This window comes from Podarcis pityusensis (assembly GCF_964106645.2).
Source record: "Podarcis pityusensis genome assembly, chromosome: 9".
NCBI classification, from domain to species: domain Eukaryota; kingdom Metazoa; phylum Chordata; class Lepidosauria; order Squamata; family Lacertidae; genus Podarcis; species Podarcis pityusensis.
Genome location: NC_138034.1, coordinates 2,777,591 through 2,801,798, shown reverse-complemented (window position 1 = coordinate 2,801,798; position 24,208 = coordinate 2,777,591). Strand labels below are relative to the sequence as shown.

Below are 24,208 nucleotides of genomic sequence, written 5' to 3'. Positions count from 1 at the left end.
GCTGAGTTTCACACAGATGTACTGACTGAGGAATCCTAGGTGTGTTTACACAGAAGTAAGTCCCATTATAGTCAACAGGTCTGACTCCCTAGTAGGTGTTGTTAGGGTTGCAGCTTTAGTAGGTAAGACAGGTGGGATTTAATTTCAAAAGGGGTTTAATTTTCCTTCCTCAATTCTGGACATGTTAATACAATAAACCACTGCTTTTTTATATTTAACCATTTCTAGGTACAGAAACAAGGAAAAGCTTAAAGGGGATTATAGTGCTGTTACTAACTTACTGACAGGTATTTAGCATGGGCTTCTGATTGGCCTAAAGCTACTCCCACACCCATTGTGTTCCCCCCACCCAAAAAAAAAAAAAAGCTAGCTGTTGGGTATAAAGGCACCCAAACTTTGTCACTGTGCACCGGCAGTTCTAGAGAGGAACTCAAGTTTGGTAAGATTTTGTACTCATTAATTTTTTTATGGGGAAGTATGGATGTAACGGGGAGTTGCAGGTGCTAATTAGATGTGTTGCATTCTCTCTCTATCTTTCTTTTAGCTCCAGCATTCAACGAGCCATTCCAAACATCTGACATGGATTTCAAAAATTCTTATGCAGCTCTAGTTAAGGGCGTTCCTTCTTTTGACTTTAGTGGGGGGTTCCAGCCTTGTGAGCTTCTGCTTACAGGAGATAAAGCTTTCCCTGTCCTTGTGAATGCAAATGGGGAAGTGCTAATTGCTGCATCCCAGTACGGGAAGGGGCGCATGGTAGTTGTCTCCCATGAAGATGCCCTGAAAACTCCCCAGTTCTTGCCATTCATTAGAAATGTTTTGCAGTGGCTCAAGCCCTCCGGGGCATCGCAGGTGGGTGTCCATGCAAGCTTGGATTCCCTCTCTCAAATGCTCCTCCGCGATGGTGTGAAAGTGCAGGCAGGGGCAGCGCTGGGGTCTTCCCTGGGAGTCTACTGCACAGATGCCTATGAGGAGGTGCACGCAGATGACCTTGTGCAGTTTGTGAAGAGTGGTGGGGGCCTGCTCATCGCAGGGCAGGCCTGGCACTGGGCAAGTCAACATGGCATGAAGAACGTGCTGCTTGGGTTTCCTGGCAACCGGGTGGCAAGTGTGGCTGGTGTGTACTTCACTGGCAACGTGGGAGGCAATGGGATCTTCCCTGTGTCCGCACAAATGCCGAGGATTCCACTTATCACCCAGTGAGTAAACCTCTTATCTGCATTTTTCATTTTAACAAACCCTGCAAGCCAATTCCCAACATTCCATCCATGTGTGTGTGTGTGTGCGCGCGCACACGTATACATACATACATACATACATATGCAAAACTTGTGACCAAACACAGGTAAGAATTGAAGTCTGCTTTGTGGTAGTGGTGGAGGCAATGAAAAAAGCAAGACTTCCCTGGCACACAGGGCAGCCTCCCATTTCATCCAGCAGAGCTTTCTCCTGCTGGCCCTAAGAGGTGGTGTTAGGTGTCCATCAAAGTCTCACTTACTGTGACTTGTTTGCTAGGCACTGAGGATTAAATTGCTCATAATAGTTGTGATTCACATATTGCAGGGAGTTGGGATTATATTATTCTATACTTGTAGACACCAAGGTGCCTCTTTATCTGCCGTGCAAGTGAGTTCTCCCAGGGGAGGGGTTGTCAAAAAATATTGGCTAATGTGAACCAATTTCAGGGCTTAAAATGGCCTGGGGGGAGTAGGGGTGCCCACAAATTATAGATTTAAGCCTTTAGCTTAAAGGGGTGGGTACAAAATGTCCCAGGGACAAAATCCAGGTTGCCTTTCCTTCCTTCTGTTTCCCCCCTGCAGGGTTTTAATTTCTCTTTATTGGATGTAGTTGAATTATGGGGCTCCCCTGCATACAACAGGAGAAGCAGTCAGATGCTGCGCAGGGTCCTCCACAAAAGGTGGGCTTCCTCCCATCTCAGTTGCTGCTGTTGCAGAGCCTTAATGTTCTCTTCGTGGATGTAACAGAGAAGCCAAGGGATCTGGCAGTGCTGTGTGAGAAAAGATTGCCAGGGATGCAAAACTCTCTCTCACAAACCCCACCTTTGAGGTTCCCAGAAAAGTTCCCAGAGGTTTTTCCCCCTCCCAAAACCTACCTTGGGAGACATGGGAATAAAAGACAAGTTACATACAAATTAGCCAGGCCAGCTCACCTGCCAGCCCATGTAAGGTACTGGTGGTCAGGATGAGCCCAAAAGAATGATTTTGATAATCACTGAAGCCAGGTTTCCTCTTGCATCTTGCTGGCCACACAGCAAAAAGAGCAAATCATGCCAGTGGGGCGGACGCATCTCTCAGTGGAAAAGGTCTGGCTCTTCTGGAACTGCCACTGTAGAAGTCTAAGGAATTTGCTAGGGAAAATGTAAAGCAATGAATTCCAGCAGTAAATTACATATAAATCCTAGTGACAAAACTGCAATTTGTTGTATTTGAAAGTATATACTGTACGAGAAATTGTAAGAATCTCTTGAGATCCTTCAGAAAGGACAATAAGATGCTGTTTTGCCATATAGTGTTACTCCTCATGATAAGAATTGATATTGCTTTTCTTCCAGGCATGGATTAGATATCCAAAGTGATTTAACAGCTCTACTTAGTGGAGTGAAAGAATTCAAGATTCAGGATGGTGTTCCATCTGAGCTGCTAATCCATGGAACCTTGGCATTTCCAGTTGCCATAGATGATGCCAACCAGTCGTTTCTTGCAGCTGCTCGTTATGGGAGGGGACGGGTTATCGTAAGTGCTCATGAAAACCTGTTTAGCACACCATCCATGAAACCTTTCGTCCTCAATGCAATCCGGTGGCTTAGTTCTGGGAAGGGAGGAAAGGTGGGTGTTGGAGATTATCTCCAGGACCTTTACTCCATGCTAGATCAAGCGAAGATCACATGTGAGCTAACAGACCTTAAAGATGGCCTCAGTGTGTACTGCTGCACAGCCTACTATGACACAGAGGTGGAAAAAATCCAAGAGTTTGTCTCTGAAGGAGGTGGACTCCTGATTGGCGGACAAGCCTGGTCAAGTGCTGATGAAAATACTGGTTCCAGTATTATTACTGAGTTTCCAGGAAACAAAATACTGGAGAAATTTGGAATTGGGATCCTTGGAAATGACATCAGCTCATCTGATGAAATCTTCCCAGCTAGACCAGCCAGAGAAGTTGCTTTGGCCTATCACTTCCGGAAAGCCTTCTTCCAATTCCGGCAACACATTGAGAACCGCCAGGCTCTGAAGTCACCATATTCCTCATGGCTTAAGAAGCTAGGACAAGATTTGGTTACACTGATAAAGATCCCAGCTGCTGAATCCCCTACTATATTCTCTGTGCATGAAGATCTGATGGAGCTGATGAAGTCCAGGGGAATTCCTGAGATCAGTGCAAGCAACCCCATCAAATCCAGTTCAGAGGAGGCATTTTTTATCAAGCTGTCTTCAGAGCTCTACAACGTTTCCCCAGAATTCCAGAAGCTGGCGCCCAGCCTGAATCAACAGCTTGGAGCAACTTACCCTATTTCCCCTCCTCAAACTATCAGAATAAATGGAAAGAATAATGGTAAGAAGTATTTTCGATTTTTCACTCAGCTCGTTGTTTGATCTGCTGGCTTTAGCTATCTGAATACAGTATCTGACTTCCTGAGAATTTGCCATAAGCTGGGAAGGGCCTTGTTGAAATATTGTCTCAGCCATAAAGTCATAGTGACCCTGAGCAAGGCAAAACTCAGTTCATTCCTCACCTGCAATATGTGTGAATAATTACTAATTACTGCTGAGCTGAAAGGTTAACACAACAAACTTTTGGATTCAAATAGGGGATGCAAGGTGAACGGTGTTCTGAAAACCATTTCTCATTTGGCTCCTGATTGTGGGACTTCCGGGAATGACGTAACTGGAGCTTCATGCTGCCGTCTAACAGGGATGTTTTGTTTGTATACTCAGGACCTCTCTTTACAACAAACCATGGGCTATTTAGAATATGTAAATATGCAGATATGTTCTCTGGGAAAGATGGTAACTAACTGAATTCTAATAAAGTCCAGCTTCCTGAAGCTTTGTTCTGGGGATAAGCCCCACCAAACCCAGAGAGAATTACTTCTGAACAACGTTGGGGCCGTGCAGGAGCAGCACATACGCCGTTTTGGAGAAATGGTGGAATCAGAGCCAAAGAAATTGGCATCCTCCTGTTGCTTACAAGACATTCCAAGGATTATATAGTAAAATCTCTAGTTAACCTATACCAAGTTTGAAGTCTTGGACTCAGTGGGAAAGTATTTTTGAAAAGGCAAACTAACTAAACTTTTTATTTGTACTGAACAACTTTTGACTGCTTTATACTCTGTGTTTCAACTGCTTTGACCTCTTTGCAGGAAATGAAGCATGGAGAAGCACGGGCCTCTATGTCCCCCCAGTGAAAACAGCCAGCTTGCTATTTCCCTACAATGCCATCGGTGCTAAATTACAGGTGCTAACCAACTTGCAATAACTTCAGCTGAATTGCAAACAACAGACTCTGTACTGTTTTTAGTATATGGTTCAGATCTACTTTGGGGGCTGGAATTTCTTGTGAAATTATTGTGTCACAAGATACAATAGGTACCTCTAGCATGCTATACCTTGCATTCTTCCACTTTCTGTTTGTTGAACACAAACATTGAGAGCATAGGAGCCAACTCCTAGGGGCTGAGAGGTCTTCGCCCCCCCCCCATAAAATATTTAAGGGTGCCAGGCTTCCCCCAAGTTGATAGGCATTGCCATACAAATGGTGTGCATGCTCCACATCATGTGATCGATTATGTGGGGCGGGGCCTTCTCTGATCCCCCCCCCCCAAAAAAATATTGGCACTCCTGATTGAGAGGACTGACCCTGATCTGTAAGACCTGGAAATAAGGCTTACCTGGGAATAAATCCGAATTAAACTCGCTGCTGAGTAGACAATCAATGTACTGCACGGAAATGGGTTCTTTCTATCTTTGGATCTTTCTAACTTAGTATCAACAAATCAGTTTCAAGATGGGAGTCATGTCAAAGGGACACAGCAGACCAAAGAGTGTTTAATGGCCCATTGTCTTTCATAGCAAAGTCTGATTTGAAGCATCAAACTTCCTTTCTCTAGGTGCAGATTGGTTGTCATTCGGATGACTTAAGTGATGCTGAGGAGCTGAAACGTGCTCCTGTAGTAACAAGGAGGTTTGAAGTTAAGGCTCAGAGCGTGGAAGTCTCCAGCCTGTGGGGTGGCCTCTTATACATCGTTGTGCCAGAGAAGTCATCGGTGGGCCTGATCTCTGTTACCATCAAAGGAGCGGTCCAGGCACCTTATTACAAACATGGTAAGAAGGAAAGTACACACCTACGGGTTGTGCAGAAGTCTCAGTGGCACTTATTTCTGAGTAGACTTGCATAGGGATGCCCTGGAAATGTTCTTTGAACTATAGGAAATGGATCTGAATTCAAACGTAAGGGAATTGGCAAGCTGGTAGGAGCCCCACTGCATTCTGGGAGCTCTGCAGAGCACAGCAGGTCACACAGTCCGATGCTGCCAGTTTCTGGCCTGGTGCTGCTCATAGAAAAACAAATCTTGCAGATACTGCCCCCTCTAGACTTTCCTACCTCTTTGGCCATTCTTCTTAGAGGGAGAGAGATAAAGTAATATGATACAATTTTTAAAAAGTACTTTTGAATATGTTCAGAGTGCCATAGCCTCACTATTGCACCATTTCAGCCTGTCCCCCACCCCACCCCACACATTAATCCTTAACAAACAGTGTGTGGGGCAGGCCTGGAGTGTGGGTTGGTTCTTCTGTTCCACCACCAAGCCACGTTCTCATGTGCCACACCTGATCATGTGTGATTGTTTTCACCTTTGTTGTAATATCTGAGCAAACTTTGTGCAACTCCTGTAACCATAACGGATCTCCAAAGGACCAGCTGCCATGTCTAAATTCTGTTGGTGTTTCTAAGAACTGCTTGTCTTTTTGCAGCCACTTATGAACACTTTGCAGCTCCTCCTATCATTGCAATGAACCTGACATCCATTGCTGCCTTCAGCCTGAAGTGCCACCTGGCCTGTACTTTGAAAGGATGGTGGAATCAGCTGAGGCACTCCAGGACTTGTGAATCCCCTTCTTTCCATGAATGGATGCAAATACTGTTAATGAGTGTTATCTGTAATTTCTTTTTTAGAGACTGGTTATTTTTTTCTTTTAAATGAACTTGCCTAATTACTTGGTGTTATCTGCATAATGGAAAAGTACGCAATGTGTTTTTTCAAAATAAACATCTCCCTTTAAAATATTTCACTAGGTGAAACCAGCACATCTGCCTGGCAGAACACTATCCGCCACTTTCCTGCTCCCTGGGCTGAGCTAGAAACCACAAACGTTATTTTGACAGTGCCAGCAGACAATGTGCGGACTATGGACAATCCTGGGGTTCTTCTCACCATCTGGGACAACATGATGAAGGCAGTGGCCAAGTTAGCATCCGTCCCTGCTGTTTTTCCCAGACCAGAGAGAATTGTGGCAGATGTTCAAATATCAGTTGGCAAGTACAATATTTAAAAATTCATACATATGTGGCTGAAAGTGGCATTTTGCACAATGCAGCAGTTTTTAGACAAGTGCAACTCATCCTAGAAAAGCAGTCCAGAGGGCACTGATGTGCTGGAAACTTAAGCTAGCTAGTTATTTAGCCATTTCACTCTCCTGACTTACACCCTGAAGATTTCTGGGAGTTGTAGTCTGAAGAGCCAGGCATGCATAAGAGGCATTTGGCATTCTACCAGACTCCCTTGGATCTGTGCCACCCGTTTCACATCCTAGGGCTTGGCAGTGAGCAATCTACATGTATCGCCCTGTGAGAGTACAGTTATAGCTTCCCTTAGGTCAAGGGTACGGGACTTATTTGGATCTACAAGTCAGATCCTTAGTAAGATTGGCCAGTTTTGGTGGGTGAGTGGAGCCACCTGTCAAAACACCAGCTGTCACAAAGATGTCCACTATTTTGATGCTTTGAAGTCCCAAAGTTGGAGGGGGAAATGGAGCGGAGGGAGATACTCCTAAGCAGGAGTATCAGTCCAGTCACCTTCCCAATGACAAAGGATTTGCATTGAAACTGCTGCCAAAACCAGGGGCATACTCCTCCATTTCAGCAAGAGGGAGGAAAACCTTGAATAACTGAAACCATCAACTGACCTCATACTGTCCATCTCAGTGACATCAGCTGATTGACAGATGAGTTGTTTTTTTTAATGGTCTTGTGGGCCAAACTGGCTGGCCAAGATTGTCCCACAGGCCAGGCAACTCCACACCACTGCCTTAGGTCATCCTAGCCCAAAGGTCTTTCATGTCATTCTCCCTCAGACCACATGGACCTTTGCCCTAAGGAAGCCTGTTTGCTATATGAACACCTCTTTTCACAAAAGCTGGTTTCCCACAAGCATCTAGTTGGCCACTGTGAGAACAAGCTGCTGGACTAGGTCTCTTCTGATTTTCTTTAGTTGTCAACGTGTTCCGTTATAATGGGGCATAGCCTGAGGCCATATGATACAACTACCTTACTAAAACTAAGCAAGTTTGGATTGGGTCAAGTGCTTTGGTAGGCAGGAGGCTAGGAACCATGATGGAAGATAGAAGAGGATTCAGTCTTCTGTCCTACTTTCAAAAGGCAATGCACACAGGCTTATGCACAAATCCTAAACATGGCTGGCTTGGTGCCTTAGCCAATGCCTGCTTTGCCCCAACAACATTTAAGCACATCGATCTGAGTAGTTTCCTCATGTTTCCCAACAGACAACATCACCTACCCAGAAAGCCATTTGTGTTGCCATGGTTTCCAAAGGATGGCCCTCAACTGCATGCTTAGACTATGTTTTATCTACAGCTGGTTCCTTGGCATTCAGCTCCTAAGGGTCTATTTTGTGTGTCTTTCTCCTCACTCACTGCTCCTTAGGTTGGATGCATGCTGGCTACCCAATCATGCTTCACTTGGTGTCAGTGCAGGAGATGATAGATGTGCAGTCCATACATGCCAATGGCCTATGGGGCCCCATTCATGAGCTAGGGCACAACCAGCAGCAGGCCGGATGGGATTTTCCACCTCACACCACTGAAGCCACCTGCAATCTATGGTCTGTCTATGTAAATGAGACTGTCCTGAACACCCCAAGAGAAAGGGCCCATGAGGAACTTCTGCCGGAGCTCAGAAAGAAAAGGATTGAAAATTACATTAAAAATGGCCAGCTAAAGGACTTTGAGCTGTTTACTGCACTGGAACCATATTTGCAGGTAAAATGCAATAAAAGTATATTAACATTCCATGCCTGGTTTCTGTGGGAATCGAAGGCTGTGGCTATGGGAGAAGCAAGAACCTCTTGGGCTGTTAATGCTATGACTGCCACCATTGTAGGCTAAGGTTGTATATATGTGTAAATGAACCCTATATCATAAAAACAGCACAGTCTCCGTTTGCCCTCATTCTGAGGAAACATGAACCTTGGGTAAGTGCCTGGAACCCTGGAATCTTGCAACACTTGGGGTAGCATGCAACAAAATATTAGACAAAAAGGGCATTCTGAGCATAACTTATGGGTACCTCTTCCTTACTTTGTACACAGAAGCCATTATGAAGTACTTAAGAAAGGGACTGAATACAATTATTCTTTTTCCTGATTTTCAGTTGCAGGAGGCATTTGGATGGGAGCCCTACATGCGCATTTTTGCCGAGTACCAAAAAATGACCCAAATCCCAGAAGACAACGAGTCCAAGATGAATCTGTGGGCAGAAAAGTTCTCCCAGCAAGTGAAGAGAGATCTAGCCCCCTTCTTTCAAGCCTGGAAGTGGCCTATTAAGAAAGAGGTTTCTCAGAAGCTGGCCAGAACCTTCCCCCCATGGGCAGAGAATCCAATGAAGCAGTATGTGTCTCCATGAGGAATCAGACGTGCTTGGATCTGAATGAAAGAATCTGAATGACACAGTTAAATTGAATCAACTTCAAGATGAATTCCGCTTAAAATTGCTTGCTGCTGATTTGGGTTTGATGATTTGCCTAATGCTTTTTTATGATTAGTGCCTCTTTCCTGTTACAGGTCCTATAGTATAGCTATGATACATAATAAAAGTGGAAATGATTATGAAGTCACCTGGCTGTCTCCATCTCCTTTTATGGGTGTTCTTTATACTGTTTTCTGCATTGTGTCTACATAAACTCATAATCTGGCAGCTAGCTAACATATCAGGGAACAATCTGGTCCATATTTTCATGCATGAATCTTAAAGCAGCTCTTGCTTTCTGGAGCAAACACCTTACAATTCCACCTCCTGCCTTGGCTTTATTATCCAAGACAAAATATTAACATAAATAGCACAATACTCTCAAACTGTATTGTGGGTGGCAATAGTCTTTTTATGGCTTAGCAGAATGAAAGGACAATCCAATCAGCTGATTTCAGTATTTTTATTTCAGGTTCATTTATTTCAGTGGGAGAGGTTTAACTGTGTCTTTAAAATCAACAGGCTTCAGAAGCATTTACCGGTACCTGTGGGTGGATTGTTCGATCCCAGTGGTTTTCAAAGGGTGTGGCAGGAAGTTTCAAGGAAAATCAATGTAGTATAATATAAAAATATTTATTTGCATAATTCACGTAGAAATATTTTCAAAAGGAAAACAAGGGCATCAAGTGATGTTGAGGACAGTCCTAGTTGTGTTTCCCCACGTGTTTCTTAGCAATAAAGAATTTGGTGTGCTGAGAGCAAAAAAAAATTCTGAAAGTGTGGCCCAGAGGAAAAAGTTTGAGAATGAGTACTCTAACCAATAATATTAAATATATTGACAATTTCTCTGACCAATATGCTGCCTGCTTCCTCTCTTCCTTTTACTTCCACCTTTGGACCTGCCTTCTGCACCTTCTTAGCTTTGTCTTCTCCAACAACTGCTCTGTCTCCAACTTCTCTGCTGCAGAATTTCTTCGGTCAGAGCACCACTTTGCAGATTCTTTTGCTTCGAACTTTGCTGTATTAAAGCTATTGCTTAATGACAGTGAAAATATGGATTCCAGTTGCAACAAGTGTAAAATCTGTAGCACTTGACCATCGTGTGTACTAAAAGTTCCAGCATCTGACAGACTTCATGGCAAGGCATATGATCACTATGAACTTTCAAGAAGAGGCACCCTGCCCGCCACTTTCTCAACTGGGCTTTCTCTCACAAAGAGAAAGAGCCCAGTTAGTCACTGTAAAGTCATTTCTCCACTGCAAGTTGGAGCTGTCAGTTATAGAACTGCATCACTTCCTTTGCTCCCCTTCTTGGAATAAGCAGCAACCTTTCATACTCGCTAAAACCTTACTAAAAAGGAACTGCAAGTGGCCTTCCCAAGTTGTGAGTTTTGTTTCTCCTTCCCCTTTCCTCCTTGCTTCTGCTGCAAATAGTCTGGGCTGGTGCTATTAAAGCAAATTATCCAGTTTATAACTATATGGCTGCTTCTGTCTTCCTGGCTGCAAAGTCTTGCTTTGCAACACCCCTCTCCTCCCTGCCTGGACAGTTTGAAGATTACAAAAATATATCAAATGGCAACACACACACACACCACACACACACACACACCCCCCCCACACACAGTCTCCCAGGTCTCTAAGGTGGATGCAAAAGTGACCCAAAAACCTCTGAGGCAGGATCTTTCTCATCCTTACCAAGTAAGGAACAGCAAATTCTGGCAGCTAATCTTCCTTTAAAAGGCTTTGTTCGTCTTGTTGATGTTGATTTACTACTACAGTTGTTGATTACAACTGTGCACTAAAACTTATATTTGCAAATTCTCCATCCTGAGGACAAATGATTGGCCACTCTTTTACAACACTACTTCCAAATATCCTGAAGGCCAGTCAGTTGTAAAGCATCACGCACTCCAGCAAAGATTCAGTTTCTGGCATGGCCAAGCCAGCTTCCTGCTGAGGTCATGGCCTTTGTGTTAGATAGCAGATGGACGGCCAACTCCCTCAACTCACCCCTCTCTTATTGTCCATTCTGGGTTGTCCAGCCCCTGCCACAGTGTCTTTTCTCCTGGCAGATCAAGAGGAGCAGACGATAGCAAAGGTTGCAAGGTTTTTAGCTGGGGCAATCAGAATAAGATCCACTGTTTGACTGATGATTCAGGACCCTAAACTGTGTTTTATTATAATTGACTTTTATTGTGTTTTGTGTACATCGTAATGCTTTTTTACTGCTATGGCCAATGGCTAATGCAAATAAAGTTTCATTCATTCATTCACCAGTAGTTAGAAGACGAAGCTCAGAGTTGAGAGTGGAGTTAGGTGAGCTAGAACACAGAAGATGGCAGGCTGCAGGCAGGGCAGAGCCAGGCCTGATTTCTGCTGGAATCCAAGGCTGCGGCTCTGGGAGAAGCAAGACCCTCTTGGGGTGCTAATGCTGTGAGTCCCTCCATCATAGGATCAATATCTTTATATCTTTCAATATTGTTATGAGTTTGTGGGCACCTTGACTCCCCTGAATTCCTGGGTCTAGTGGGTGTTGGAGTTTAATCAATGCTTGGAGCATTAAGATGGGCTGCCAGGTATTGAGCTTAGCAGTGCCAAAATACAGGCCAAATCAGTTTTTCCTTGTACAAGAAATTGCCTGGGAGAAGGGGGGCCATCAGTAGGGAACAAAGGCAGGCTGATGAGCCAGAAGCAAAGATGGCAGAGGGGCCCTTCTCCCTGAGCTCTGTGTTAGTTAGCGAAGAAAAAGGCAGAAGTGGTAGTGTTTCAGGATTGAAGGAGGAAAGGTTTTCCAGTCGGTTAGCAGCGATGCAACGGAGAAGCAAGCTAGGCGGCTGCCTGGGAGTCAGGAGTTGTGTGGGTGGGAGAGCAATGTAAGTTTCAGGGCAACAGGCAGGATGGCTGTGTCTGTTTGAAACCAGGGCTGCATCTATGGGAGAAGCAAGACCCTCTTGGAGTGTAAAGCTGGGAGCCCCTCCACTGCAGGCTCAGGTTGTATATATGTGTAAATAAACCATAGATCCTAAAGACACCACAGTCTCTGCTGTGCCTCATTTCCAAAGGAAACACGAACCCTAGGTAAGTGCCCAGAAACTCACACCACTCGGAGATTGGGGTGGTGTGTAACACTATATACAAAAGTAGACTTTTAAACCTTGCTGAAAATCTTGCTGCTCCTGCTGAAATATCTCAACACATACACCTTGATACCTGGCATGGTGCCAGAGAGAACACTTTGAGAATTAATTCTGCTGCAGGAATGACTCCTGCTCTGTAATCCTAATCCCACTTACCTAGGGGTAAATCTCATTGAATTCAATGGAATTTACTTCTGAGAAGACGTGGTTAGGGCTGGAGCTACATGCTACGGCTACATATTAATCACTTTCTACTGAACTTTGGATTCTCCCTATCATTTGAAAATTTCTATACATTACATTTCTTTTGGAGCACAGTTATGGAATGAGAATGCACACCTTTCTCATGTGGAGCCCATGCTCAGAATGAATTCAGTCTGTCCAGTCAGGGGGCCCATGATTAATAGTTTGAAGTGTTCTTTTGGCTCTAGATCATCCTTTAAATGGGAAAAGATACTGCATTTGTTTCACAAACATAATGATGCTCATCCACTAAACACTGGACATCATTCCAGTTATTCTTCATCTTGTTGCCTTTTCCTTTACCTCTATGCATGACAACACAGTTTTCATCAACATTACTAGGTTCCTTGCTTCTCCAGAACCTGAAAGAGAAGACAATTAATGAAAGAAGGATGCAAAGCTAGGATTTAATAGACAAGCCCTGTACATTGGTCCAAATAGCACAAGCCATACCCAAGGCTCATTAAACTTTGGGTTCTCAGGAAATCAAAGAGGTCTCCAATGAACAAGTCAAGAAGGGCAGAAATGGAGCTATTTTGAGAGTTTAGTTTTCAGACGCCAAGATGGAGAACAACAACAAACGGATAATAGAAGCACAAAAAATGATGTTTTGGACTTAGCACCCCAAAGAAAGATCATGCTGAACAAGCAGGACATATCCAAGGAAAATAACAATGTAAATATGCTTCTCATGGAATAAGAAAATACTTACCTCAAGATATTCTTATAGACCTGGCTCTGCCTGAATTTGGAGAAGCCAGCTTGACTGGAGTCTGAATGACTTCAGGCTGCTTCTCTAATTGCTACCAGGGACACCAGCGCTGGTGAATATGTTTTTTATTTAATCCTCTCTCTATATTTTTACTTATATATTGTGACAGGATTGTAGATTTCTTGTTTATGGGTAAGTTGGTGGTGGCGGCGGCAAGGAAAAATAGGTATATAGCTCTGCCACACATTGCACCAATCCCCTTCACCCCACCAAATCTCTATTTGCCTTTTAAAAAATACTCTATTAATTTTGCACATAGTTTAGAAAACAATAAAGCACAGTTGGGGAGAAATGGTGAATAATGTTTGGATGGACAGTAGATGTCAATAATATAGATGACTAGTGTATGTCACAGAAGGAATATAAACATAGGAAATGAGCTAAATAGATGGGGAAACTGGGACACATAAGTTTATCAATATAACTCTACAAAAATCCTACCATTTCCACATCCTCCGCATATATGCTGAAGCTGCTGTCAAGGAGTGTGGCAGCTGTGCCCTGTTGGTATATTCAAGAAGATCTCTCCAAACTGCCCCAAAGCTTTCTGGCTTAATCCTACCAGACAATAATCTAACACGCCATGTAAGTTTTTCCTGTATGGCTGTTCTCCAAACATTATCCCACCATTTTCCAATGTCCCATTCCTCTAATATCTTCCATAGTAGCACATGCTGCCACTAGTAAAACAAAGTAAATAGTTTTATTTCTGAATTTTTCTACCTTCAAATATCAGTAATAGTGCCATTTGAGGTATGTCTTGAACAGGTTCTCTAAGAATATTCCTTATTTCAACAACAACAAAAATTGAACCAGAACATCTGAGACCGAGGGCACTCCCACCACAAATGAAAATATGTTCCTATTTTGGCCTTTTGTGAAGACACACATAATATTGGATTTGATTGGAGCTCCTGCACATGAAAGCAAACCCTAGCACCTAACTTTGTAAAAAGTATTCACTCCAGAATGCTGTGAACTACCAAAATAAAGAAGAACAAGGGTTCTCATAGAATCATAGAATCATAGAGTTGGAAGAGACCACAAGGGCCATCGAGTCCAACCCCCTGCCAAGCAGGAAACACCATCAGAGCACTCCTGACATATGGTTGTCAAGCCTCTGCTTAAAGACCTCCAAAGAAGGAGACTCCACCACACTCCTTGGCAGCAAATTCCACTGTCGAACAGCTCTTACTGTCAGGAAGTTCTTCCTAATGTTTAGGTGGAATCTTCTTTCTTGTAGTTTGGATCCATTGCTCCGTGTCCGCTTCTCTGGAGCAGCAGGAAACAACCTTTCTCCCTCCTCTATGTGACATCCTTTTATATATTTGAACATGGCTATCATATCACCCCTTAACCTCCTCTTCTCCAGGCTAAACATGCCCAGCTCCCTTAGCCGTTCCTCATAAGGCATCGTTTCCAGGCCTTTGACCATTTTGTTCTGTCACAGTGCTATCCCTGTCCCACGACTGTTTGGTGAGAGGAAATATGGAGAGTTTGAAATTCCCTGCCAAACCCCTGGGACCCTGGTTGCCCGAGCACCCACAAAATTCCCCATGAAGGGGCCAGGCACTCACAAATTTCAGTGCCAGGGCTGTAAACGCTGCATGACACCCATGTCCCAGGGCACCCACGGTCACAGGGCCCAGCTGGCACTCCTGGCCTTCTGCAACCCAAAGCAATATTTGCTCAACCTCAGCTGCCATCCCAATCTGCAATGTGCCTATGAAGCACATTTGAAAAGCACAATATAAATGCTAAATATAACTATTACTATGTAAGTATTACTCACATTAGCATGGGGTCAAGAGGAGTGTCATCCACCCAAAGCCATTGATCTGCTCCCTTCTGATTTGTGAGACCGATACAAAAATTTTCCACTTGACTGTTCTGGGTATGGTTTGTAAGGAATCCCTGCACAAAAATTTGAACCAAACTTTCAGTTAATAGCAGTCTATACAGGTTAGCTGTCTTTGTGGAGCAGAGATCTTTGGGGATCCTTTTGTGTCAAACAAACCCCAAACCCAAGGCTGCCTGTCGTAGCATGTAAACACCAATGCAACTAAAGACCACAAATATAGCTGAGTGGTGGGAGATAGAAATGCTTCTTCTAACATGCTGCTTCCAGGCATGATAAATGTAGCACAAGCTTCCCCAACCTGGAACCCTTCTGTTGTCATTGGACGGCTCCCATCATGCCTGCCCAATGGTCATGTTGGAGGGCACCAGGTTGGGGAAGGCTGACCTACAGTAGCTCACCCAGCACCACACAGAGTGGGAGAGGGAGGGAAATGGACGGCGCATGCGCATTCAACTTCCTAAAAGCATCCACATCACACAGGAGATAATAGCTGAAGTGATAAGAAAAGAAGAGTTGTTCTGTTGTCTGGAGAGGTCACTTCCTGGTTCACATGGAGAAGCTGTTCTCAACGGTGCCCCGTGAGGCAGCACTGGGCGTTGACATTTTGCGCCCCTAACAAATTTGCGCCTGAGGCCATCCCCATGCTATGCCACTGAGCTCACCTGCTCAGCTTCTGAATTTATAATCACCAAGTCAAAGCCCTTCTTCATGCATTCTGCCCTGCTCTTGTTCCAGGTCCTTTCATCTTTGGAGAAATAGTAGCAGCTGGATCCAAATTGCTCTAGTTCCCCCATGCAACATGACAGCTGTGATTCTGTAAGGAAAGCAGAGACAACAAGAAGCAACCTGAAATCTTGTTGCAACTGGAAACAGGTCTCTCCCACCCACTCCCAGCCCTTTCCCCAGATCTTTCTTTTGCTATTCATCACAATCCGTTTAGTTGTCCCACTTTTTAAGTTGCACGTTCCATTTGTAGTATTGTGCATCCTTTCTTTTGTTTCAAAAATATGCACAGGGAAGGGTCAGAAAATAAGTGGACATGCAGAATTTAAAGGGGTGCAAAGAGTGCTGCTCACAGTGTGCACACTCAACTCACCTTTCCCTTTGGTGAACCATCATTTGTTCTTCTTTTTTCATAAAGGAGCTCAAGGTGGCGTACAGTGTTCTCCCCATCCTCAAATCCCCACGACAACCATGTGAGGTAGGTTAGGCTCTAACCACTACACCACATCATTTACTGCTATTAAGATAGTGGACACTTGTCCTCAGCTGAAAGCTACGTGACAACATTCCGCCTTCTAGAGTTCCCCTTTTGAAGCCTGGGAGATTGCACAGGTTGCAGCAGCGATTTCCGGGCTCATGTGTCATTGTTCACAGCAACAGACAAGTCCCATAAGTGAGGGAAGCAGCTTGGAGTTAAGTCTACATTTTTATTTCTTAGTTGTTCAAGGGTTGACTCACCAGCAGGAATTCACATGTTCAGATAGGCACTATAATTCAGATTTCATATGGGGTTTTCAGGGGGGATATAGTCCTAACCTGGCAGGCTTTTTGAACCCCAAATTCACCCCAGGGTAGCTGGGGCAACCCAGTCAGATAGGCAGGGTATTTTTATTTTTATTTTTATTATATTTCACAACCCAAAGTGGCCAAAGCAGTGCCCAATAAGACAAAACAAAAAAGATGACAGACTCAGTAAACTAAAAGCAATAGTACTATTAATATTCCATAAAACTACTGGGTCACACAGGGTCTAATTAGGCACTTGTCTAATTTCAGTTGCTAACTTACTCCAGAGGGCTGGAGCTGCAATCCTAAAAACCTGGTTTCTAGTACATGCATATTAAGCACATCCCTGGGGCAAGTGGTACCCTTAGCAATACCCAGCCGAGGAGAGTGGTATGACACAGTCCTTGGGTAAACAGTTCCCAAGTTGTTTAGGGCTTTAAAAACTAAAGGAAAAAACTTGAACTGCATGCGGTAGCAGTTAAGGCAATGTGTATCATGAAAAGAAATGATAAATGAGACACACACTGTGGAGGAGCTTTTTACTGGTCAGACACACAAGCAAGGGAACTCCATTTCCTGCTACCAGGGCTGAACTGTGGGCAGCAGTCTGAGGAGAGCTAGAAGCTGGGACCCAGAAGTGATAGGGCAAACCAGCAGTCATGAACAAACAACAATTCCGGCCTGAACTAGGAGGCAAGCTTGAGGAGCAAGCAGCATTCAGGAGCAAAGAATAGTGAAGGATTCAAGCTCAGACTAGAGCTCAGCAATGCTTTATTTTCCAAACTAAGTGCAGCTGGAACCAGCACATTGTTGCTGCTTACCAAGAGGGAGACTGGGAAGGACAAGGCAGTGGGGCGCATAATGCACTGTGAATGCTGTGGCAGAGCCAATGCAATGCTCCCCAAGGAGGCTTAAGGGAACCTCCAGGTTTGCAGAACTGCAAAAAATGATCAGAAAAAACTAAGTCAGGGATCGAGAGTGAATCAGAAACAGTTCAGCAGGCATGGAAGGCTGACTGTCTGGGAGAATGGGTGGAAAACTGGGAAGTGGATGGAATAGAGTATTTGAGGAAAGGGCATGGCCAGCTGCCAAGAATCCTGAAGAGGACCATGCCACATTGCAGCATTTCCTTGCAGCTCCCACTTGTGTTATGTGGTTCTCAAAACACTGGAACCAGTGCTTTTTTCTGGGGGTACTCAACAGTACACAGTAAAAAAGGAAGTGTTGTTTTATCCCCACCACATTTATTATGGGAGAATATGCAACTTTTTTCTTTTGGCAGAAGTCAATAAAACTTGCAGACATATTAGCCCCTCTGGAGTGGATCAAGGCAAATATATTCAGGAATTTTTATGTGAGACACATTTAAATGTTGCTGCTGCTGCTGCTGCTGCTGCTGTTGTTGTTTTAAAAAGAAACCACTTATATATTTTAAAAACTTTTTGGCAGACTATTCCAACTGCATTTCTGGATCAATTCCTGCTTTTAAGGGGCTCCTTTAAAGGGTGGCTCTCTACTTTTTATTTTAAAGCGTCTAACCTTTAGTCACATACTAAGGTGGCTTCCTTTGTTGCCCATCAGACCCTCTAATTCATAGTGACTCACCTTCTCCTTCAGGTCTCTTCAGGAGGCAATTCCATTCTGTTGATTTCTGAAACTGGCTTTTGAGAAATCCCTTCTTTGGACTTCCTTTGAGGATAACTGGGAAAAGGGAATGAACAGCAGGACCATATAATACGGCAGAGTCCAAGAAAAAAGGCTCGGCCGCAGAAGGAGGTGTTAACACTGTGATGAACCCCTGAACAGTCTGGAATTGGGCACCTCTGCAGTAAATCCTGAATGGACGGACATCTTCAAAAATGCCAGATCAGCTGCCACTGCCTAGTTCACTAAAAACTACAGTGGTACCTTGGGTTACAGACGCTTCAGGTTACAGACTCCGCTAACCCAGAAATAGTACCTTGGGTTAAGAGCTTTGCTTCAGGATGAGAACAGAAATCACGCGGTGGCAGCGTAGCAGCAGCAGGAGGCCCCATTAGCTAAAGTGGTACCTCAGGTTAAGAACAGTTTCAGCTTAAGAACGGACCTCCAAAACGAATTAAGTTCTTAACCCGAGGTACCACTGTACTGATTATTTAAGATTAGCAGGCACCACTCTCTCACATAATGATGCATTCACTGTATCCTCCACCAAACCAGTGACTTCCCTTTGGATAATCTGAATCAGCCATGATGGTCAAGAGAGCAAGTGATCTATCAAACCTTTTGGTGCTAGATTTTTTTTAAAAAGGAGATTACCTGAATGGATGGGAAACAGTGAGTGAGTATGAATGAGGATTCTGTTTAATTATGTTAGTGCACTCCTCATCACAACATGTCCGATCCAAACTTCATCAATTTGAAGGGCATTTGTCAACTGGAGAGCTTTTAGGTTCTGTCATACTCTCTGCTAAAGGGAGAGAATACCTACTAAGTCTACTTATCTCTAGCAGGCTTTATTTCTCCCTGCTTTACTCAGAAATTTTACGCAACCATTTAGCAGAATCTTCCCCTTTCTCTTAAGTTCAGTTTGCTTTTTACTCACCAATGATGAAAACAAGAAGGATGACGGAGAGCAACATCAAAAACCCTGACACCACCCACGGAAACCAGGGCTTGCATTTCTGGAATATACTAAGTGGTTTTTCGCTTCCTGAAGATCCTGAAAAGTGAAAATGTCACCATTACAAAGGTAAAGTGTACTTACTCAAATGCACTCAGGGCAAGCTAGTTAACCCTTAAAATGTCTAATCATGCTGTTGCATCACTGTTGCACTCGCAGTCACACGGCTGAAGAATAATGACCTATGGGAAAGCTAGTTCTGTGCACTTGAAACCATATGCCAACAGCCGTCTGTAAAGTGTGACAAGACTCTCTGTTGCTTGGGGGACATGATGATTCAGTAGCAATGACTGAGGACCATGCCTTAGTAGTAGAGGACATGTTTTGCAGGCAAAAATCCCAGGTTCGATCCCTGACATTTCCATTTAGGGCTGTGAAATCTGGAATATCACTGCCAGTCAGCACAGATGGTCTAGAGCAGAGGGACCCTCCCCATTATGCTGCAGCCTCCAGCCTCGGGCCATGGGGAAGATAGTCGGCTGGGGGTGATGAGAACAGGGGGTTCAGAACATCTGGGGGCCCCAACACTGGCTACTGAACTAGATAGGCCAATGACATGACTGTCTAAAATAGCTTCTTATGTGCCTGCTCTGCGCTTCTCATTTACACAAATGCCTTGTGACTATGAATCATTTTTGAAAAATCCACTGCCTGCAGATTTTTGGGGAAGATTACAAATTCTCTATAGGCCACTTATGCAAATTAGTTTCTGAGTGTATTTCCCCATTAACTATAATTCTGCTGGGCATTAGCACATCATGCAAGTTGATTCTGCTTGGCAGCCAGAAATTTGTGTAATGCTGGTGTTCAAAAAAGCTGACATGCACATTTGCGTGTATGGAATATTGGGGAAGTGGGGCTTTTTAGGCAAAAATAGCCTTTTGCTCATTTCTCAGACCCGCTAGTCCAGAACAGATGTGCACCATTCCTGTTTTTGCCTTTGAAGCCATTTTTTCCTTGATGCTTGCCAGTTAAGTTGCACCTTCTCTAGTCTGCTTGATGAATGCTCTAAAAGGAAAAGGCTCCTTGTGCCATCTTCTTGAAGGTTACGTGTCTCCAGATGGAAAGGTTTTTAAGTGCCATACTTTTATGGACAAGCAGCCCATGGCATACGAACATGAGATGGAAGAAAGAGACCACCTCATCCAGAGGCCAGACAGCCAGATGCCAACAGCACTCTCACCCCTCGTGTTCCTCAGACTAGTATTCAGCGGCAGACTGTCTCCAGTACTCAATGTCAAGCATGGCCGTCACATCTTTCAATGGAGGTCACTTTCCCAGTTTGAATATGATAACATGGCCTTTACCGTTGTGAATTTGTCTTACTTCTCCACCTAGTGCTCGTGACTTCCACACTTCAGCCATGCACAAGAAGTACACTCTTGTCTGCCCCAAACCTCTTACAGCCAGCTTCCTAAAGATGACCTTGAGTTCTGGTATTGTTAGAGATGGAGGAAAACTTATTCATGTCCACTTTTTCGACATATCCACTTTATATACCTCTTATCATGCCTTTTCCCCAAATGAAGAAGCCCTAAGCATGATAACCTTTCCTCAGGGAAAAGGTTTTCTGCCCCCATCTGAGTCAGCCACCCCAAGGGCCTAGGTACCATGACTATCAAATATTAGACCAACCAGGCAGGGTCTTCCCTTTGGCAGAGTCCTCTTTGGAGAATCGCTCCTTCAGAAAGCCTGCCATGACCATTTCCTTTGAGCTCTTAGGAGATTGGTTAAGACCTGGATACTCGAGAATCAGTGGGGTGGGGTGAAATTTTTCATAGGGGAACAGTTAGAGCCAGAGGCTTATGAGGGAGATTTGCGGGGGGGGGGGCATCGTGCACATGAGCATCGCGCTTCCCTCCCTAACCTGGGCAGAAGCTTCCTGGGCTTTGGCAAGGAGGTGCCAGGGAAACATTTAGGGGACTAGCCTAGAACCCCTAGTCCATCGTCTAGAACCTCTGTGGTGCGTTTTTAGATGTGGAGGAAGGCACTTCTACATGGGGTCTGGCAGGGGGGCAGTCTGAAAGATTGAGTGCTGCAGCTCAGACCCTCGATGGCTCTCACCAGCCAGGGCAGAAAACTGGCAGGGAGGGAGGATTTTGCTAGAACTTTTTGCTACTCTAGCTCCAGGATGATGTAGCTGAGGGGCCCAAAGATCAGGCCCCTCAGGGGATCCAAAGGGCTTTGGATCTAGCAGATACTTTGAATCCTGCTTTGAAGCACCCAGTTTTGTAGCTTTCTGCTCTCTACTGCGTATGAAAGATCCGATGGTGGCTGCTTACTGCCTGCCCAGGCAAACCTGGGGTCTCTTCCACGATGAAGCACCCCCTTTCCATCGGCCAGCAGAGGTCAGTGAAGAGCAGATGGCATACAATCCTAACCAATTTTGATCGGGCTTGTTTATGGACTTTTATTTTGCAAGTTGTCTTGAAAGCTCTGCTGAGATCATTAAGTCAGAGGTGTAAATTTAAGAAATAATGACACCAGCCAGTAATAATAATCTACCAGAGACCATTAAAGTGAGGCACACCTCAAGGTCTCCATCTTACTTCTTAAGCATTTTCTAATCTCACATTTATCAGAAAGGAATGGATGGCAACCAAGTGGCAAAAATATAAATGCACCTCCCTTCCTCAAGTTTCTGTGTGTGTTTGTTCATCTCTGACAAAGGAAGCTGCACTATTCTGATCCAGGCTGCACTGTTTCCTCCAACTGGCAAATTCCCACATATCCCAATAGAGTAATGGGATTACACAAGGGTCAGCAAGGTTTACCTCGCCTGGGCCGGTTCACTCCAGCCGAGATCCCTCCGTGGGCTGGACTGCGCGTGCGCCCGTGATTTCCAGCGTCTGCGTCGACACGGTTTCTGGCGCCATGGAAGCGAGTCCCCGCCCTGCGCCGGTTTAGCGCAGCACACGGGGACTTGCCGAGCCAGCAATGTTTTCCCACTGCTAGGTTTCCATACTAAAAAAGTATACACTTGTCTGAATTCCGCCTGCTCCGAATTTAAACAGAACAGTAGATCAGAAAACTGAAAAGGTATTCTATAGCCAAGTTGTCCTAAAACAACACAACTGGGAAAGAAGTGCCCAGAGGCTCGTTTCGGTTGCCGACACCCCAGCACACATGCCCTTGCACCCCACCGGCAGATCATTTACCTTTGGGTTCAGCAGATGAAGGCCCGTTGTTCTTGAACCTCACTTCAGCATAGGTGACCTCTGATGTCATTTGAAGAGTCCTTTTCAAAGCTTAAGGTGAAACTGGTGGAAAGGGATTTGCATTTGGTTTGGAGAACAGGTTACAAATGAAAGCTCGACTAAAGCAAGGGGTTTCTAACTCTCCCTCCCATGAGGTGTCATATTAGGAAGTCTTTGTTCTTTCAGTACTTCTTCATTTGGAAAGCTCCACAAGAGCTGAAGTGAAAAAGGAACTTCCAAGATGGAAAGGGGAAGTCCTACCAGCCCAGTCCCCCAAATTAAAAGGCAATCTTCTCAGCGATTGGCCACTGTCTCTGCCTTGCCCTGGGCTCACCCCTCCCTTCCCTCAGATTGTGCCACATTTCTGGTCAATGCAAAGTGGAAATAACGTCAGTTTACCAGAAATAGAAAACGAGGAAATGGAAGACAAGACTATCTTAGGCCATCTGAAATCATGGTGCAGTTATGGGTTGGTTGAGATATGTTACAGTATTTTAAATCCTGTAACAAAATAAGCAGTGAAATAGGAGGGCCATGTCCACAATTTTCAGTATTTACAATTAAGAAATATAGCTAACTGCTTAATGACAAAATATTGTCCATTGTGGGATGCTACAGATGTGGAAAACCTGGTGGTAAAGCAGGGGAAGATCAAAGTTACTGAGCAAAGGGCATGGACTTTCTATGAACTGTGATGTTTCTGCTACTGCACATCAAACTAAATGGGAAGAAACCCTGAACTGTGAGATTACAGCTGTCAGTGGAGGTGGCACACTGCCCCACAGCAAACTTTTAGTACTAATCTTAAATAATGTTTTGTAAATTTCTGTTTTGTTGGCACTTGGGCTAGGCTAAACCAAATATATCCAGGGGCAAATACAGTGGTGCCCCGCAAGACGAATGCCTCGCAAGACGAAAAACTCGCTAGACGAAAGGGTTTTTTGTTTTTTGAGCTGCTTCGCAAGACAATTTTCGCTATGGGCTTGCTTCGCAAGACGGAAACGTCTTGCAAGTTTGTTTCCTTTTTCTTAACACCGTTAATACAGTTGCGACTTGACTTCGAGGAGCAACTCATAGAACGCAGTGTGGTAGCCTTTTTTGAGGTTTTTAAAGACTTTGGTGATTTTTGAAGCTTTTCCAAAACTTTTCTGACACCGTGCTTCGCAAGACGAAAAAAATCGCAAGACGACAAAACTCCCGGAACGAATTAATTTCGTCTTGCGAGGCACCACTGTAATAAATGTTGGGAATATGATACATCAAATGCCAATATGCTCCGTATGTTTCAGTAATACTGCAACATAAATATTTTCCGAACAAATATCTTGAATGAATGGTGCATTTTATATTGTTGTACCCGCCCTGGGACCTTCAGGTAAAAGGCAGGTAAGAAACATAATGACTATAATGGTTGGGGCACATAGTAGACAGTCATCTTGGAAAATTCCAAAATGCAATGATATACAGTGGTACCTCGGTTTACGAATTTAATCCGTTCTGGAAGTCCGTTCTTAAACCAAAACCGTTCTTAAACCGAGGTGCGCTTTCCCTAATGAGGCCTCACGCCACCGGTGCCCTTCCACCATTCAGATTCCGTTCTTAGACCGAGGTAAAGTTCTCAAACCAAGACACTATTTTCGGTTTTGCAGAGTTTGTAAACTAAATCGTTCTTAAACTGGACTGTTCTTAATCCGAGGTACCACTGTACTAGGCAAACAATATGCAGAAAGGAATTAAACTGAATCACATTTGCCCACCAGATGGCAGCACATCATTAAAACAGTCTCCTATGGGACGTAACGTGACAGGTGCAGAGAAAGGGCATTA

The 24,208-nt window shown here is 44.3% G+C and overlaps 2 protein-coding genes across 2 annotated transcripts; one reads left to right on the top strand and one right to left on the bottom strand.

Moving 5' to 3' along the window:
- The first annotated feature begins 283 nt into the window (after positions 1 to 283).
- On the top strand, positions 284 to 9,148 carry TCAF2 (TRPM8 channel associated factor 2). The gene is made up of 8 exons (XM_081022175.1): positions 284 to 439; positions 545 to 1,196; positions 2,570 to 3,567; positions 4,379 to 4,473; positions 5,126 to 5,339; positions 6,313 to 6,552; positions 7,960 to 8,294; positions 8,686 to 9,148. The coding sequence occupies exons 2-8, from the start codon at positions 580 to 582 to the stop codon at positions 8,935 to 8,937; spliced, it is 2,751 nt and encodes a 916-aa protein (XP_080878301.1). The 5' UTR covers positions 284 to 439; positions 545 to 579; the 3' UTR covers positions 8,938 to 9,148.
- A 466-nt stretch (positions 9,149 to 9,614) lies between these two features.
- On the bottom strand, positions 9,615 to 22,840 carry CLEC4A (C-type lectin domain family 4 member A). Its single transcript, XM_081021627.1, has 6 exons — positions 22,343 to 22,840; positions 19,107 to 19,223; positions 18,128 to 18,223; positions 15,676 to 15,827; positions 14,945 to 15,066; positions 9,615 to 12,742 (listed from the first exon to the last, which is right to left on the bottom strand). Exons 1-6 carry the CDS (start codon positions 22,410 to 22,412, stop codon positions 12,577 to 12,579), a joined length of 723 nt encoding a protein of 240 aa, XP_080877753.1. The 5' UTR covers positions 22,413 to 22,840; the 3' UTR covers positions 9,615 to 12,576.
- Positions 22,841 to 24,208: the final 1,368 nt, after the last annotated feature.